The following is a 17,627-nucleotide window of genomic DNA, read 5'->3' on the forward strand; positions in this document are numbered from 1 at the left end:
CACAGCATGTCTTCTTTTATAAAATTACAACATTTACTTTCAAATCCACTAAACAGCAGTATAGCATATCATGTTCACAACATTCATAAATATTAAATGTGTTGTCTGGATTAAGACAATAACTCCAAAAGTAAGTTGAGAGAATGTCCTGCATCTCCATTTTGTGATGCCACTAGCCCTCTCTGTCATATGTGCCTTTGGGTTTTGGGTGTAAGGTTCCATGTCTTTGAGTAGAGGAAGACAGTGGCAGAGAGGGTACAAGGCAGAATCAGCCAATGTTGTAGAGAAAGATGGAGAGGAAGAGGCCCATACGTTCTTCCAGGAGGACAGTCCAGAGTCACGTCTCACAGTCTCTGCAGATGAAGTCCATTTTGGCAGACTGGGCTCCTCCGGCTCCTCCCATCATCAATATTGTAAATCTATAAGATACAAGGCACATCGTTATCAGTATATTCATATATAGAATATCAATTAGCAGGTGCCATTATCCAGAGCAACTTGTATAGACTGTTAGTAGCATTAAGACGTAGTACCATTAGACACAGCAGCACTGGACACAGTAGCATTAGTAGGAGTGGTGGCTGTTGTAAGAGCAGTAGTTGTAGTATTGAGAGCTTGAGGAGTCTTGCAGTAACAGAACCACAAGAACATTTCATTTAAATAGAACATTGCAGGAAGGAAGTAAGGGAAGATAGGATGAAGACTTGTCACAAACTGACTCTAATCATTCTGAGACACACACAGTGGTGCACACTGCTCATTTTTAAGTCATAGTAAGCAAACCTCAGGGAGACAAAGTTCCCCTTTAAAAAAATGAAGCGACGGAACTGAAGAAGCGAGAGAGAGGAGAGGAAAGGAGAGGAAGAGATGAGGAGGAGAGTGAGCATTTCTCTACGTTCAAGTTCAAGTCTGAGCTTGCTTATCACACAGAGAACTGATGCCTTTGCGTTCCCCCCCGAAAGTGAAAAAATGAAAACAATGCTCAATCTCTCCCTCCCCCCTCCCTCGTCTTTCGCTCGCTGTCAGACAAAGTGGCCTTATGCAACCATCTCGGGGAGGCCTTGCTGATGTTTTGCGGCATATTTACGCAGCCTGCCCCCCTCTCTCCAGCTTCCTTCTCTCTTTTTGTCTCGTAAAGTGAGGGGAGCACAGTGTGTGTGTGTTGTGTCTCTAAATGACATATATTGTATGTACCGTGTGTGTATAATGTGTGTGTGTAAGTGTATGTGCATGGTTATGAAAGAGAGGACGCGTCACCCAGTAGTGACGTCGTGTGGTGGTGTGTTCGCTCCGAAGCCACACCAACTCCACCACGGGTCACTGCGTATTTGACCCCAACACGGGGTAAGGCGTAGTCGCGAACACACCACAACACAGGCTCCCTCGTGCGAGCAAGCAGGGGCGGGCTGACTAACGCAGTGACTCCACTTCTCTGTTTTTAGTAAACAAACGCTAGGGATGAATAAGAGCAGAGCCCTCTAATCCGGAGATCTGAACACTTGTATAAGAAACAGCCTCCTCCTGGATTTCACTACAATGTCAACAATAACATGGAGCGACCAAGGACCATGTGCAGTACAACATACACCAATGTGGATTGAAGTGGATCTATTTCATCCATGTACTGTATGTGTGCAATAAATACAGAGATGAAATCCAGAAGCTGTGGTAAAGGGCCAGTGACGTCAAGCGTTTCGTAGCAGATGCATACAGCACTAGATACCACTACTTTGACTCGACATCAACCCTCAAACAGATGACAACTTTATGGGTTCTTTATTTGTATGTCTCCCTCTCTGACGACACGTCTCCGTCTGCTCCACTGCTGGCGTTAGGGTCCTGGGCTCTGGGGCGCGGGGCGGCCCTCTCCCTGCCTGACTCCGAGGGTCCTTTAGAGCGCTGCTTCTCTTTCCTCTGCTGCTGTTTCTCCTGTTTAGCGAGCTGAGGAGGGAAACAAGGCCAGCGGTAAAGGGCTAAAAAGAGAAGGACAAAACTTGGATTGATCTAATGCAATTAGTAGGGACCTGAGTTGTTCATGGTCACGTGACATGTTTTTACTGGTCAAGTCGCGTGCCCAAGAGAAACCCAGGGACCTAGCTGTGTATAACTGTATCAAATATTTGGCTTCAGTAAAACAAGAGAAGAGAAGATGAAAAGAAAAGGGCAGAACAAGAAAGAGAAATAAACAGATCAGAGCTTTGTTTCACTGTGCTGCTATTTTCGGAAGCCATGACCATTTCGATGAAGCCTTAACTGTCCTGACAATATAAAGCGGTCACACTTAGAAAGAGCTGAGTCATCTTCCCATTCACTCACCATCTACGGTTAGCTGCGAGGCTTATCTATTGAACTCCTCCCTGAGGAAACTACTGTAGCAGCTATCTCTGTTCTGCTCAAAGAAGAGTAAACAACCACCCTACACTAAAAGGAACACAACTAACCCTGAAAAGGTTTGTAAACATACATGCTAAAACTTTCATGAGCGCCACAGGAAATATTTATGACTTAAATGTCATGCTAAAGCCACAACATCCCACAAACTCTTAATTATTTAAAGGGAATAAGACTTAAAAAAACACCATGTATCTAGTTACCCCTGTACAAACTACATCGGGGTTAGCTAGCTGGCAAGCAATATACCATCTTACCCAGGGTGTTGTGTGGCTATTAAAAACCCCAATAAAAATTATCACTTGACATTTCAGTGATTAAAACCACTGTTTCATATTCAAAATTACTTTCACAGATCAATAGAAACAGGATAACGTAATGGTATTGTTTGAAAGGCTCTGTTGTCCCTCTCCTCGGATCTGATAAAGCTTCTGATTCATAGAAAGGAAATGTCTGTGTGTGTGTGTGTGTGTGTGTGTGTGTGTGTGTGTGTGTGTGTGTGTTTAAGCTGCTCCCCCAGTTGACTGGTGATCCTCTCAGTCTTGGCATACTCCCCTCTAACTGCACGACAACATCCCAAATATCCAAAACAGACTAGATTAAAATTCTGAGGACTGCCGCTTACATCCATTGGACCGAGCAGTCAGCCAAGTTTACACACACAAAGACCACGCATGCACACACAGAAGTGACTGGAATCACATTCAGGAAGTCTTCAACAATTGACAAATAACTAAAACACTACAATTTCAAATGACTCACTGTACCTCCGCACATTGACTTGATACCGGTACTCCCTGTATATAGCCTCGATAGTTATTTTATCATGTTACTTTTATTATTTTTTTACTTTAATTTTTTTGGTAAATATTTTCTTAACTATTCTTGAACTGCACTGTTGGTTAAAGGGCTTGTAAGGTAGCATTTCACGGTAAGGTCTACACTTGTTGTATTCGGAGAATGTGACAAATAAAGTTTGATTTGATTTGAATAAAATACAATGTTCAGCAGACGGTTTAGGAGAAGCAGGGAGGGATGTCCCTAATCCCTCATGGCTGCTGCTGCTTGGAGTGGACCTGACTGCTTTCTGCTAAGTTTGGATCATAGCGCGATGTTTTCAAGTAGATGTGGTGGCGTAAACACATTCATCAAGGCTTTTGCTCCTTCAAATCCCTCTGTGTTACAATACATTAAGGTTTCTTGGATCCGGATTAAGCCTAGTCCTGAAAGCATGTTCAATAGAGAATTTAGATTGATCATGCTTTATAGTCCAGAACAGAGCTTAATCTAGGACCAGGAAACTGGCCCTAAGAGAAGACATCCATTATTAATATAACATTGTAGGTGAACTTGTCACTACTTAGGCTACACATCAGAACTCATAAATCATTATTCCACATCCAAATATATTTCTTAGCCAGCATGGCCTGAGTCTCCCCTGCAGAGGCCGTCGTCATGGTAACAGAGTGCACAGTGACTCAGGAGTCAACCGATCCCTGTGGGGAGAGCGGGGGCACCCATGCGGTGGGTGCCCCCCCCCCACACACACACACACACTCGCCCAGGCATGCCAATCATATGTTATGTCGCCCCCCCACACACACACACTTCTGGACACTTCTGGTCAATCAGTGGTTTTTCAGCTAGGCCAGAGGGGTGCTGGGACAGAGCAGGACAGATTCATGGGATAATCAGTACACAGCTACAGTATCAGGATTGGTTTTTGTATCGGGGACTGGGGTGGCAGGGTAGCCTAGTGGTTAGGGCATTAGACTAGCAAACCCCTGAGCTGACAAGGTACAAATCTGTCGTTCTGCCCCTGAACAGGCAGTTAACCCACTGTTCCAAGGCCGTCATTGAAAATAAGAATTTGTTCTTAATTGACTTGCCTAGTTAAATAAAGGTAAAATAAAAAAATAAAAAAAGATCTATGGTTCACCTCCTTGAAGCCAGAAAACTGACCAACTAATAAATGTCTGACAGCTATCTCAGGGACCAGTAAGCCACATCTCAGGGAGCGGTGCCGGTCCATGGACCAGAGGTTGACTAACACTGCACTAAGAACACTGCTTTGCATGTTGATCATGGTCCGTTCTCCATCTGTTACTACAAGAAGTTAGGCCTGCAGCACCACCTGCTGGAGGATAGCAGGATAGATAGAGTGCTGAGAGAACGTCTGAACAATTTAGAACAAATATAGTCTAGCAATACATAGTCTAATAAAGGGAGACTCCGCAATATGACACCATCATACACCATGGGCCAACTTCCTGCTTGCAGAAATCAACAGCATCAACTGTACCTGTTTGGGGTCCATGGGAGCAGAAGGAGACACCAGTTCGATGGTGACTGGTCCGTCATTCTGGATGTGAACCTGCATGTAGGCCCCAAACTGCCCGTCTAAAAACACAAGACAAAAGGAAAATGTAAAGGTTAACCTTAATACATCTAAATGAGTCTAAAACAATTAAAAGAACTAGGATCCTCCTTCGTTTCCCCCTTCCTCTATAGGCCAATATAAATGACAACACTCAACTTTTCCATCCAGTAACAGCCACTGCAGTTTGCTTATTGTGCATATTAATCTATATCAATGATTTATAAGCAGGTGACATCTCAGTACAACAGGGACACGGGGGTAGTGGGTGTTAAGACACAATAAGACAGGAAGTTTATACTTAAATGTTCCCCTTTGGTCCAGGTATGTTTCGATTTATTACATCATCTGCCCATGAAACCGGTGGCTGGGTGGTGTGTTCTAAAAAGCGCAGAATCATCTCGTTTCTCCCACACAGGCAATTGGGCCTTGGCAGTAAGAAGACTAATTAGAGAGCTTGCGTCCCACTACAAGCAGGGACACAGAGTTCCTCCACTACACCTTCTCCCCGGTGGCTTGAACCAATTCACCAAACACCATCAGCAACTACGACCTGATAAAAGAAAACTACCCCAATGTGGAACCGCCCTTGCACTGTGACCCACATAATTAAATATATATATTTTTTATTTTACCTTTATTTAACTAGGCAAGTCAGTTAAGAACAAATTCGTATTTTCAATGACGGCCTAGGAACAGTGGGTTAACTGCCTTGTTCAGGGGCAGAAAGAGATATTTTTTTACCTTGTCAGCTGGGGGATTCGATCTTGCAACCTTTCGGTTACTAGTCCAACGCTCTAACCACTAGGCTACCTGCCGCCCAGAAAATGTTATATAACAATGTTTATTTCTATGCTGTGACCAACGACCATATAATTCACCACCAAACATGGCATGACAAACCCACCCCCTATATAGATGTGGAAACACCATAATCTTTGCACTGTAAAGTCAATGGAGAATAAGAGCACCTCCTCCCAGCTGCCCACTGCACTGAGGCTAGGAAACACTGTCACCACCGATAAATGAACGATAATTGAGAATTTTAATAAGGTGGTTTCTACGTCTGGCCATGCTTTCCACCTGGCTACCCCTACCCCGGCCAACAGCTCTGCACCCCACACACCAACTTGCCCAAGCCTCCCCCACTTTCCCTTCACCCAAATCCAGATAGCTGATGTTCTGAAAGAGCTGCAAAATCCAAACCTCTACAAATCAGCTGGGCTAGAGAATCTGGACTCTCTATTTCCAAAATTATCCACCGCAATTGTTGCAACCCCTATTTTTCACCTGTTAAACCAAGCTTTTGTATCGTCTGAGATCCCTAAAGATTGGGAAGCTGCCGCGGTCATCCCCCTCTTCAAAGGGGGAGACACTCTAGACCCAAACTGTTACAGACCTATCTCTATCCTACCCTGCTTTTCTAGAGTCTTCGAAAGCCAAGTTATCAAACAGATCACCGAACATTTCGAATCCCACCATACCTTCTCCGCTATGCAATCTGGTTTCCGAGCTGGTTATGGGTGCACCTCAGCCACTCTCAAGGTCCTAAACGAAATCATAACCCCCATCGATAAAAGACAATACTGTGCAGCCGTCTTCATCAACCTGGCCAAGGCTTTCCAACTCTCAAATGACTGCCTCGCCTGGTTCATCAAATACTTCTCAGATAGAGTTCATTGTGTCAAATCGGAGGGCCTGTTGCCCGGACCTCTGGCAGTCACTATAGGGGTGCCACAGGGTTCAATTCACGGGTCGACTCTTTTCTCTGTATACATCAATGATGTCGCTCTTGCTGCTTGTGATTCTGATCCACCTCCACACAGACGACACCATTCTGTATACTTCTGGCCCTTCTTTGGACACTTAACATACCTCCAGACGAGTTTCAATGCCATACAACACTACTTCCATGGCCTCCAACTGATCTTAAAAGCAAGTAAAACTAAATGCATGCTCTTCAACCGATCGATGCCCGCACTTGCCCGCCCGTCTAGCATCACTACTCTGGACTAGAGGTCGACCGATTAATCGGAATGGCCGATTTCAAGTTTTCATAACAATTGGAAATCAATTTTTTTTTACACCTTTATTTAACTAGGCAAGTCAGTTATGAACACATTCTTATTTTCGATGGCGGCCTAGGAACGGTGGGTTAACTGCCCTGTTCAGGGGCAGAATGACATATTTTTACTTTGTCAGCTCGGGGATTCAATCTTGCAACATTACAGTTAACGAGTCCAACACTCTAACCACCTGCCTCTCATTGCAATCCACGAGGAGCCTGCCTGTTACGCGAATTCAGTAAGAAGCCAAGGTAAGTTGCTAGCTAGCATTAAACTTATCTTGTAAAAAACAATCAACCAATCAATCATAATCACTAGATAAACTAGTAATATCATCAACCATGTGTAGTTATCTAGCGTGTCCTGCGTTGCATATAATCGATGCGGTGTGCATTCGCGAAAAAGGACTGTCGTTGCTCTAATGTGTACCTAACCATAAACATCAATGCCTTTCTTAAAATCAATAGACAAATATATATTTTTAAACCTGTATATTTAGTTAATATTGCCTGCTAAAATTAATTTATTTTAACTAGGTAAATTATGTCACTTCTCTTGCAACAGAGTCAGGGTATATGCAGCAGTTTGGGCCACCTGGCTCATTGCGAACTGTGTGAAGACTATTTCTTCCTAACAAAGACAGCAAACTTTGCCAAACGGATTTAACAAAAGCGCATTTGCGAAAAAAGCTATAAAAAGCTACAGCTTGGGCCGCCTGGCTCGTTGCGAACTAATTTGCCAGATTATGTAATTATGACATAACATTGAAGGTTGTACAATGTAACAGGAATATTTACACTTAGGGATGTTAGATAAAATACGTTAGATAAAATACGGAACGGTTCCGTATTTCACTGAAATAATAAACGTTTTGTTTTTGAAATTATGGTTTCCGGATTCTACCATGTTGAATGAACAAAGGCTCGTATTTCTGTGTTATTATGTTATAATTAAGTCTATGATTTGATATTTGATAGAGCAGTCTGACTGAGCGGTGGTAGGCAGCAGCAGGCTCGTAAGCATTAATTCAAACAGCACTTTCGTGCGTTTTGCCAGCAGCTCTTCGCTGTGATTCAAGCATTGAGCTGTTTATGACTTCAATCAACTCCCGCGATTAGGCTGGTGTAACAGATGTGAAATGCCTAGTTAGTTAGCGGGGTGCTCGCTAATAGCGTTTCAAACGTCACTCGCTCTGAGACTTGGAGTAGTTGTTCCCCTTGCTCTGCAAGGGCCGCAGATTTTGTGGAGCGATGGGTAACGATGCATTGAGGGTGGCTGTTGTCGATGTGTTCCTGGTTCGAGCCCAGGTAGGGGTGAGGAGAGGGACGGAAGCTATACTGTTACACTGGCAATACTAAAGTACCTATAAGAACATCCAATAGTCAAAGGTATATGAAATATAAATTGTATAGAGAAATAGTCCTATAAATACTATATTAACTACAACCTAAAACCTCTTATCTTGGAATATTGAAGTTTTGTGTTAAAAGGAACCACCAGCTTTCATATGTTCTCATGTTCTGAGCAAGGAACTTAAACGGTAGATTTTTTACATGGCACATATTGCACTTTTACTTTCTTCTCCAACACTTTGTTTTTGCATTATTTAAACCAAATTGAACATGTTTCATTGTTTATTTGAGGCTAAATGGATTTTTATTGATGTATTATACTAAGTTAAAATAAGTGTTCATTCAGTGTTGCTGTAATTGTCATTATTACAAATATATATATATATATTTATTTTTTTATAAATCGGCCGATTAATCGGTATCAGCGTTTTTTGGTCCTCCAATAACCGGTATCGGCGTTGAAAAATCATATTCGGTTGACCTCTACTCTGGACGGTTCTAACTCAGAATATGTGGACAACTACAAATACCTAGGTGTCTGGTTAGACTGTAAACTCTCCTTCCTGACTCACATTAAGCATCTCCAATCCAAAATGAAATAATAGAATCAGCTTCCTATTTCGCAAACAAAGCATCCTTCAGTCATGCTGCCAAACATACCCTCGTAAAACTGCCTATCCTACCGATCCTTGACTTTGGCGATGTCATTTACATTATATTTCTCAGCTCACTGGTCACCATAGCAACACCCACACGTAGCACGCGCTCCAGCAGATATACACTGCTCCAAAAAATTATGGGAACACTTAAATAACACAATGTAACTCCAAGTCAATCACACTTCTGTGAAATCAAACTGTCCACTAAGGAAGCAACACTGATTGACAATAAATTTAACATGCTGTTGTGGAAATGGAATAGACAACAGGTGGAAATTATAGGCAATTAGCAAGACACCCCCAATAAAGGAGTGGTTCTGCAGAAGACAACCACAGACCACTTTTCAGTTCCTATGCTTCCTGGCTGATGTATTGGTTACTTTTGAATGCTGGCGGTGCTTTCACTCTAGTGGTAGCATGAGACGGAGTCTACAATCCATACAAGTGGCTCAGGTAGTGCAGCTCATCCAGGATGGCACATCAATAAGAGCTGTGGCAAGAAGGTTTGCTGTTTCTGTCAGCGTAGTGTCCAGAGCATGGAGTTGCTACCAGGAGACAAGCCAGTACATCAGGAGACGTGGAGGAGGCTGTAGGAGGGCAACTACCCAGCAGCAGGACCGCTACCTCTGCCTTTGTGCAAGGAGGAGCAGGAGGAGCACTGCCAGAGCCCTGCAAAATGACCTCCAGCAGGCCACAAATGTGCATGTGTCTGCTAAAACGGTCAGAAACAGACTCCATGAGGGTGGTATGAGGGCCCGACGTCCACAGGTGGGGGTTGTGCTTACAGCCCAACACCGTGCAGGACATTTGGCATTTGCCAGAGAACACCAAGATTAGCAAATTCGCCACTGGCGCCCTGTGCTCTTCACAGATGAAAGCAGGTTCACACTGAGCACATGTGACAGACGTGACAGTCTGGAGACACCGTGGAGAACGTTCTGCTGCCTGCAACATCCTCCAGCATGACCGGTTTGGCGGTGGGTCAGTCATGGTGTGGGGTGGCATTTCTTTGGGGGAGGCCGCACAGCCCTCCATGTGCTCACCAGAGGTAGCCTGACTGCCATTAGGTACCGAGATGAGATCCTCAGACCCTTTGTGAGACCATATGCTGGTGCGGTTGGCCTTGGGTTCCTCCTAATGCAAGACAATGCTAGACCTCATGTGACTGGAGTGTGTCGGCAGTTCCTGCAAGAGGAAGGCATTGATGCTATGGACTGCCCCGCCCGTTACCCAGACCTGAATCCAATTGAGCACATCTGGGACATCATGTCTCGCTCCATCCACCAACGCCACGTTGCACCACAGACTGTCCAGGAGTTGGCGGATGCTTTAGTCTAGGTCTGGGAGGAGATCCCTCAGGAGACCATGCGCCACCTCATCAGGAGCATGCCCAGGCATTGTAGGGAGGTCATACAGGCACGTGGAGGCCACACACACTACTGAGCCTCATTTTGACTTGTTTTAAGGACATTACATCAAAGTTGGATCAGCCTGTAGTGTGGTTTTCCACTTTAATTTTGAGTGTGATTCCAAATCCAGACCTCCATGGGTTAAAAATGTGATTTCCATTGATAATTTGTGTGTGATTTTGTTGTCAGCACATTCAACTATGTAAAGAAAAAAAGTATTTAATAAGAATATTTCATTCATTCAGATCTAGGATGTGTTATTTTAGTGTTCCCTTAATTTTTTTGAGCAGTGTATTTCACTGGTCATCCCCAAAGCCAACTCCTTTGGCCGCCTTTCCTTCCAGGTCTCTGCTGCCAATGACTGGAACAAATTGGAAAAAAAAATCACTTAAGTTGGAGTCATATCTCCCTCACTAACTTTAAGCATCAGCTGTCAGAGCAGCTTACCAATAATTGCACCTGTACACAGCCCATCTGTAAATAGCCCTCCCAACTACCTCATCCCCATATTGTTACTCATTTTTATGCTCATTTGCACCCCAGTAGCTCTACTTGCACACTCATCTTCTGCACATCTATCACTCCAGTGTTAATGCTAAATTGTAATTATTTCGTCACAACGGCCTATTTATTACCTTACCTCCCTAATCTTACTACATTTGCACACACTGTATATAGATTTTTATATTGTGTTATTGACTGTATGTTTGTTTATCCCATGTGTAACTCTATGTTGTTTGTGTCACACTGCATTCCCTTATCTTGGCCAGGTCGCAGTTGTAAATGAGAACTTGTTCTCAACTGGCCTACCTGGTTAAATAAAGGTGAAATAAAAAAATAAAAACTATGACCTTATAGACCCAATTCACCTCCAAACATGGCCTGAAAAAAACCCACCCCCAATCTAGATGTGTGGAACAACCATAACATTTGCACTGTGAACTATGACCTTATAGACCAACGTATGTTTCCTCTGTTTCAACAGGAAAGCAGGCGATTCAACTGATTCCGAGCATTTCAGGTCAGGAGTCAAGTCTTGAGTGGCCTCAAGGATAAAGGCTACTGCATGTGACCCTGTAGTCTAGGCTGTTTCACTTAGGAATGCATTGGCTTATCAACCCTAACCCTGGTCAAGCCTTAAGCTTGTGTCTCAATTCCCAGGCAACCCTTCGACTCACTATTGTTCTCCAGGTGTTTGTGATATTCACCTTAGGCTATCAATTACACTGAACAAAAATACAATTTGAAGTGTTGGTCCCATGCTTCATGAGCTGAAATAAAAAATATCCCAGAGATTTTCCATACGCACAAAAAGCTTATTTCTCTCAGATTTTGTGCAGAAATTTCTTTGCATCCCTGTTAGTGAGCATTTCTCCTTCACAAATATAATCCACCCATCTGACACGTGTGGATAATCAAGAAGCTGGTTAAACAGCATGATCATTACACAGGTGCACCTTGTGCTGAAGACAATAAAAGGCCACTTTAAAATTGTCACACAACACAATGCCACAGATGTCCCAGGTTTTGAGGGAGCGTGCAATTGGCATGTTCACTGCAGGAATGTCCACCAGAGTTGTTACCAGATAATTGAATGTTCATTTCTCTACCATAAGCTGCCTCCAACGTCATTCTACAGAATTTGGCAGTCCATCCAACCGGCGTCGCAACCGCATACCACCTCCACATCTGGCTTCTTCACCTGCGGGATCATCTGAGGGGGGTGGTGTCTGTAATAATGCCCCTTTGTGGGGAAAAACTCATTCTGATTGGCTGGGCCTGTCTCCTAAGTGGGTGGGCCTATGCCCTTCTCACCTTCCCACCTTCTCAGTCAGGTGAAAACCATAGATTAGGGCCTAATGAATTTACTTCAATTGACTTATTTCCTTATATGCATTGTAACTCAGTAAAATCTTTTAAATTGTTGCATGTTGCGTTTATATTTTTGTTCACTTTAGCTTCACCTCTTCGCTTGGACAAATTACCTTTTGCAATCAGTACCGAGCAAAACATTGACCCAATGCTATTAAATATTAAAACCACACACTTAGAAGAATGCCGATTCTTTTACACATTAAATATCCAAGGTATCAAAATTATCTCTTCATTTAGGCTTTTCCTATCTAGAGTGTCTTATGAGAGTCCATTTCCCTCCGCCCACAAACTGCCTACACAGCAAAGTGTCCTTGACACTTTTGGGTCACTGGGTGTGAAATTCTGTACAATAGCAGTCTATTTTAAAAACTCTATATATGGCTCATTTTGCAGTGTTTCTCTCACCCAGCCCAGGCCAGCAGATAGATATTGTAATATATATACACTGAGTATAACAAACATTAGGAACACCCCCTCCCCTTACCCTCAGAACAGCCTCAATTTGTTGGGGTATGGATTCTAGAAGGTGTCGAAAGCGTTTCACATGGATGCTGGCCCATGTTGACTCCAATGCATCCCATAGTTGTGTCAAGTTGGTTGGATGTCCTTTGGGTGGTGGACCATTCTTTATTCTCACAGGAAACAGTTGAGCGTGAAAAACCCAGCAGCGTTGCAGTTCTTGACACAAACCAGTGCGCCTGGCACCTACTACCATATGTCATTCAAAGACACTTAAATATTTTGTCTTGCCCATTCACCCTCTGAATGGCACACATCTGCAATCCATGTATCAATTGACTCAAGGCATAAAAATCCTTCTCTAACTCGTCTCCTTTCCTTCATCTACACTGATTGAAGTGGATTTAACAAGTGACATCAACAACGGATCATAGCTTTCACCTGGTCAGTCTATGTCATGACAAATGTTTTGTACACTCAGCGTATAGGCCTAGTGCTTGTGGAGCCTACTGTATTCTTGTACCCTTTTCACACTATCGCGCTGACCCGACCTATAGTGCTGGCTCTGATATTATCGGTTCACATTGTCCTTTCCAGCATGGTTCCAGCAACTAAAGTGGAAGAGTAACCAGGTCAGCACATCAAACACCTCAGCTTAATTCAACTCAATAGTGAGAAAAGGAAATGGGATACCAAGCAATGTTCCCTCAAAAAAAAACTGTAAGGTCTGCTGAGCACAAACTTGAAGGTTGTGAAAATTCTGTGCAACTTCCAGCACGCGTTTACTGTGAACACTGAGGTTGTACAGTTGTAAGAGTGGTCAAGTAGGCTACTGTGGCTATTTGATCATAATGTAGGCCTACCAAAGTGGCCTACCATAATAAACAATGGAGAAAATGCATCCCATAACATTATAACATGGAAATAGCTGTTCTGTCATTCAGCCAACAGTAGCAGCCAATGTGTGTTGTTCAATGTAAGTCTACATTCCATGAGACTTTTGAAAAAAAAAAAACTTGCAGTGCTTGACATGAACCTGTTTATACACCTGTCATTCAGACAAGGAGGTGACTGAAACGTGTGATGTTTTATGCAAGAAACCACTTTTCAAAATAAAATACATTATTTCCATACCATTATTACAGAGAATCAGACAAATTAAGCTACGCTCTGCTTATTGTCTCAAAATACAACACTGCCCCTTTAAAGACCTAAAAAAAATCCATTTACCAGACTCGTTTTCAAAGATGTCAAGACATGTACACGTTTTGTGTTTTTGTAGGAAGCGCTCGAAATTAGCTATAACTGGGCTAATCTCACTAACTAGCAAAGAATATGAACAAAAGTGCACAGGTGGCTCTCGCTCTGATCTCAAAACAAGAGCATCTATTCGTGATCGCTCATACTGTAGCCTAAAAACAGTCCAGTTCAAAGTGAAAGACACAGATCCATATGTGGTAATGGTTATTTACATATAGGCCTACTGCAGCTCTGATTAGTTATGGCGCACTGGTTTGTGTAGAGTACGGGCCTGACTCTTGCCTGTCAATACTATAGAATCCTACTCCAATGCGCTCTGCCTACAAGAAAATATATTTCACAGGGAACACTGACACCTAGTCAGTTGTACAACTCAATGCATTCAACTGAAATGTGTCTTCTGCATTTAACCCATCCCCTCATAACCAGAGAGGTGCGGGGGGCTGCCTTAACCGACATCATCGGCACCCAGGGAGCAGTTGCTGTTAACTGCCTTGCTCAAGGGCAGAACGGCAGATTTGTACACCTTGCCAGCTCTGGGATTCAAACAAGAAACCTGTTGGTTACTGTACCAACGCTCTAACCACTAGGCTACCCACCTTTGATCCTCTCAGGCTTGTTTAATAGCTCGTAATATAGTTATAGACTGCATATTCCCTGTCCATGACGCTTTTGCTCCACGCCCGGCCGTTCTCATCGTCAAAGAGACGCAGGTTGAGGATCTTGCGAACCCTGAGAAGCAAAGAAATTAATGTTGGGGCGTAGAATTGATTTGAAATATAGAATTCATTTATTAGAATCTATGTGTTGGGGTCACAGAGGAGATGGCTATAGGAGTGAGTAAGTATTTTGAGCAGATGTTCCAAACTTATTGGGCTAAATACAAAAGAATAGCTCTATGTGAATGCTACGGTTGTCTTACAAATACCTATTACAGATATGCCCTGCCTATGTAGAAGGGCTACAGTACCGTAGTGCAAAGATCATGTTTTGTGACTGAATGAACCCACACTCACATGTAGTCCACATCCGTCTGTGTGTACTCCATGGATATACCCAGCAACACACACAGTCCTCTGCCTATTGAGCTGATGGGCACCTCTCCCACTGTGACAACACAGGACAGAATTATCAAATCAATACAATAATTGTCCTTTTCATTATTCAGTGTGAGACACATCCTCCTCAACAAGTGTGGTTAATCTAGCACACACTGGCAGTCTTGCAAGTGGAAGTAGGCTGCAAATGTATGGAGTGCATTGTACATTATTTTCATTAGGAATGTAGAAGTGAAAGTAAAAGTTGTCAAAAATAGAAATAGTAAAGTACAGATACCCCCTAAAACGACTTAAGTAGTACTTTAAAGTGTTTTTACTTAAGTTACTTCACACCACTGAAAAAGTGTTTTGTAAATACGTTTGATTGGATAGCCGTGCAGCTACCAAACTATCGTAGCTAACATTAGCAATCCTCTGTGCTGCCTGCATAATGCCTACCGGTGAAGAACTGTCATTCTTTGACACTATGAGCGATATAGAAATCAAATAACAACAAGTAGACCGCGTAACTCACCTGACACGCTCGCTGTTGTCACTCTTTGAATGATTGCCTTCATTGTTTTGATTCGCTCGCTCGCTAGAATGAATCAGATTGAAGTGGTGCACAGACGTAAACGTCATAGTTCCCATGAAACCTTGCTGCGTTGTCAGAGGCATCTAGCGGCAGCAGTTGGGAGTACATGAAAATGCTTAAAATACCTTCTGTACTGACTCCTGGGGTTAAATTGGTGTTTTGCACATCTGTCCCAAAAACATACGGTACTGTCATTATGAGCATTTTCAAAGGGAAGGGAGCACTGTCACTACCTCGCTCTCCACACCAGGGGCATGAATTGTGGAGCAAAATTAAGAGGAAATTCAGCAACTCCTGGAGGGCAGTGTAATACCCACTTCAGAAATGTGGTATATTACCTATAAAAAAAATATATATATAAGGCAATGTTGACCCCCTTTCAAACATCTTCTTGCAGACAGTATACTGTACCCCTTTGATACATATCAGTGGGTAACTGGCACATTGGAAGGGTAAGGTGTTGTTAAACTATTGGGTCTGTTTGCATTGGGCCTGTTTGTGTTAATGAATTTACCTGAAAAAAAGCAGAGCACCATTCACACAGACCCGATATTTGTATTTTGGTTACAGGGTCTATGAAAATGCAGGAATCATGACTAGGTCTTCAGGTGGCTTTTAATTTAGTGTTTATTTTTTTTACCCCTTTCAGATATACAAAAAAAAGCTGGTACAAAAAGCATGTATGGGAAATTAGTGTGATTTTGGTCTGTGTATGAAAGAGATATACAGTCAGAACCAACATTTTTGGCAGAAATTAAGACTGTATAAAATAAATAAAACAAATACTTAGCTACTGTATATTGTATGCTAAAGTTTTTTTTAAATTATTTTATACTAATACCATTGAGAAAAATATTTTGTTTAAAATTAACAAGTAATAAAATAAAATATTGGGGTCAAAATGGCACCCCTGTTTTCAATACTTCCTCTTGAGGATAAAGACACTAAGCCTATTTTCAAGTCATCTGACCATAGCACCACCTGGAGGTTGATAAACAGCATTGGCACTTGGATTGGAACTGGTGCTATGGTCAGATGACATGAAAATAGAGCTCTTGGGCCACACACACCAGTGGTGGTGTTGGCATTGAAACATGGAAAAGTATGCAGAAAAGTAAATATAGTATAGTACATATAGTAAATATGGTGGTGGATCTTGGATGTTATGGGGTTATTTTGGTTCCACTGGTCTAGAGGCACTTGTTAACGTCAACTTTATCATGAACTTTACCAAGTACCAGGACATTTAAGCCAAAAACCTGGTTGCCTCTGTCAGGAGGCTGAAACTAGGCCGCAAATGGATCTTCCAGCAAGACAATAACCCCAAGAAAATCGAGGATCTGGAGAGATTTTATATGGAGGAATGGTCAAAGATCCCGACCAAAGTGTTCTCCTATCTCATAAAACATTTACATTTTAAAATATATATATATAGATATATATTTTACCTTTAATTAACCAGGTAGACCAGTTGAGAACAAGTTCTCATTTACATCTGCGACGTGGCCAAGATAAAACAAAGCAATGCGACAAAAACAACAGCGCAGTTACACATGAGATAAACAAACATAGTCAATAACACAATAGAAAAATATATATACAGTGTGTGCAAATATAGTAAGGTTAGGGAGGTAAGGCAATAAATAGGCCATAGTGGCAAAATAATTACAATTTAGCATTAACACTGGAGTCAAATATGTGCAGATGATGATGTGCAAGTAGAGGTACTGGGGTGCAAAATAGCAACAAAATAAATAACAATATGGAGATGAGGTAGTTGGGTGGGCTATTTACACATGGGCTGTGTACAGGTGCAATGATCAGTAAGCTGCTCTGACAGCTGATGCTTAAAGTTAGTGAGGGAGATATAAGACTCCAGCTTCAGTGATTTTTGCAATTTGTTCCAGTCATTGGCAGCAGAGAACTGGAAGGAAAGGCAGCCAAAGAAGGTGTTGGCTTTGGGGATGACCAGTGAAATATATCTGCTGGAGCGCGTGCTACGGGTGGGTGTTGCTATGGTGACCAGTGAGCTGAGGTAAGGCAGGGCTTTACCTAGCAAAGACTTATAGATGACCTGGAGCCAGTGGGTTTGGCGACGAATATTAAGCGAGGGCCAGCCAACGAGATCATGCAGGTCACAGTGGTGG

At 42.6% G+C, this 17,627-nt stretch overlaps 1 protein-coding gene across 1 annotated transcript; it reads right to left on the reverse strand.

Moving 5' to 3' along the window:
• On the reverse strand, positions 1-15,517 carry LOC135528514 (D-aminoacyl-tRNA deacylase 1-like). Its single transcript, XM_064957652.1, has 6 exons — positions 15,421-15,517; positions 14,865-14,955; positions 14,474-14,580; positions 4,694-4,791; positions 534-1,941; positions 1-419 (listed from the first exon to the last, which is right to left on the reverse strand). The coding sequence occupies exons 1-5, from the start codon at positions 15,461-15,463 to the stop codon at positions 1,777-1,779; spliced, it is 504 nt and encodes a 167-aa protein (XP_064813724.1). The 5' UTR covers positions 15,464-15,517; the 3' UTR covers positions 1-419; positions 534-1,776.
• Positions 15,518-17,627: the final 2,110 nt, after the last annotated feature.

This window comes from Oncorhynchus masou, chromosome 5 (assembly GCF_036934945.1).
Source record: "Oncorhynchus masou masou isolate Uvic2021 chromosome 5, UVic_Omas_1.1, whole genome shotgun sequence".
NCBI lineage: Eukaryota > Metazoa > Chordata > Actinopteri > Salmoniformes > Salmonidae > Oncorhynchus > Oncorhynchus masou.

Coding starts and splice junctions, on each gene's coding strand:
- LOC135528514 (XM_064957652.1), bottom strand. CDS start 15,463: ATGAAGGCAATCATTCAAAGAGTGACAACAGCGAGCGTGTCAG. Junction 4,792..14,473: donor CTATAACTATATTACGAGCT/ATTAAACAAGCC, acceptor TTGTGTTTTTAG/ACGGGCAGTTTGGGGCCTAC. Junction 1,942..4,693: donor CTCCCATGGACCCCAAACAG/GTACAGTTGATG, acceptor TTCCCTCCTCAG/CTCGCTAAACAGGAGAAACA.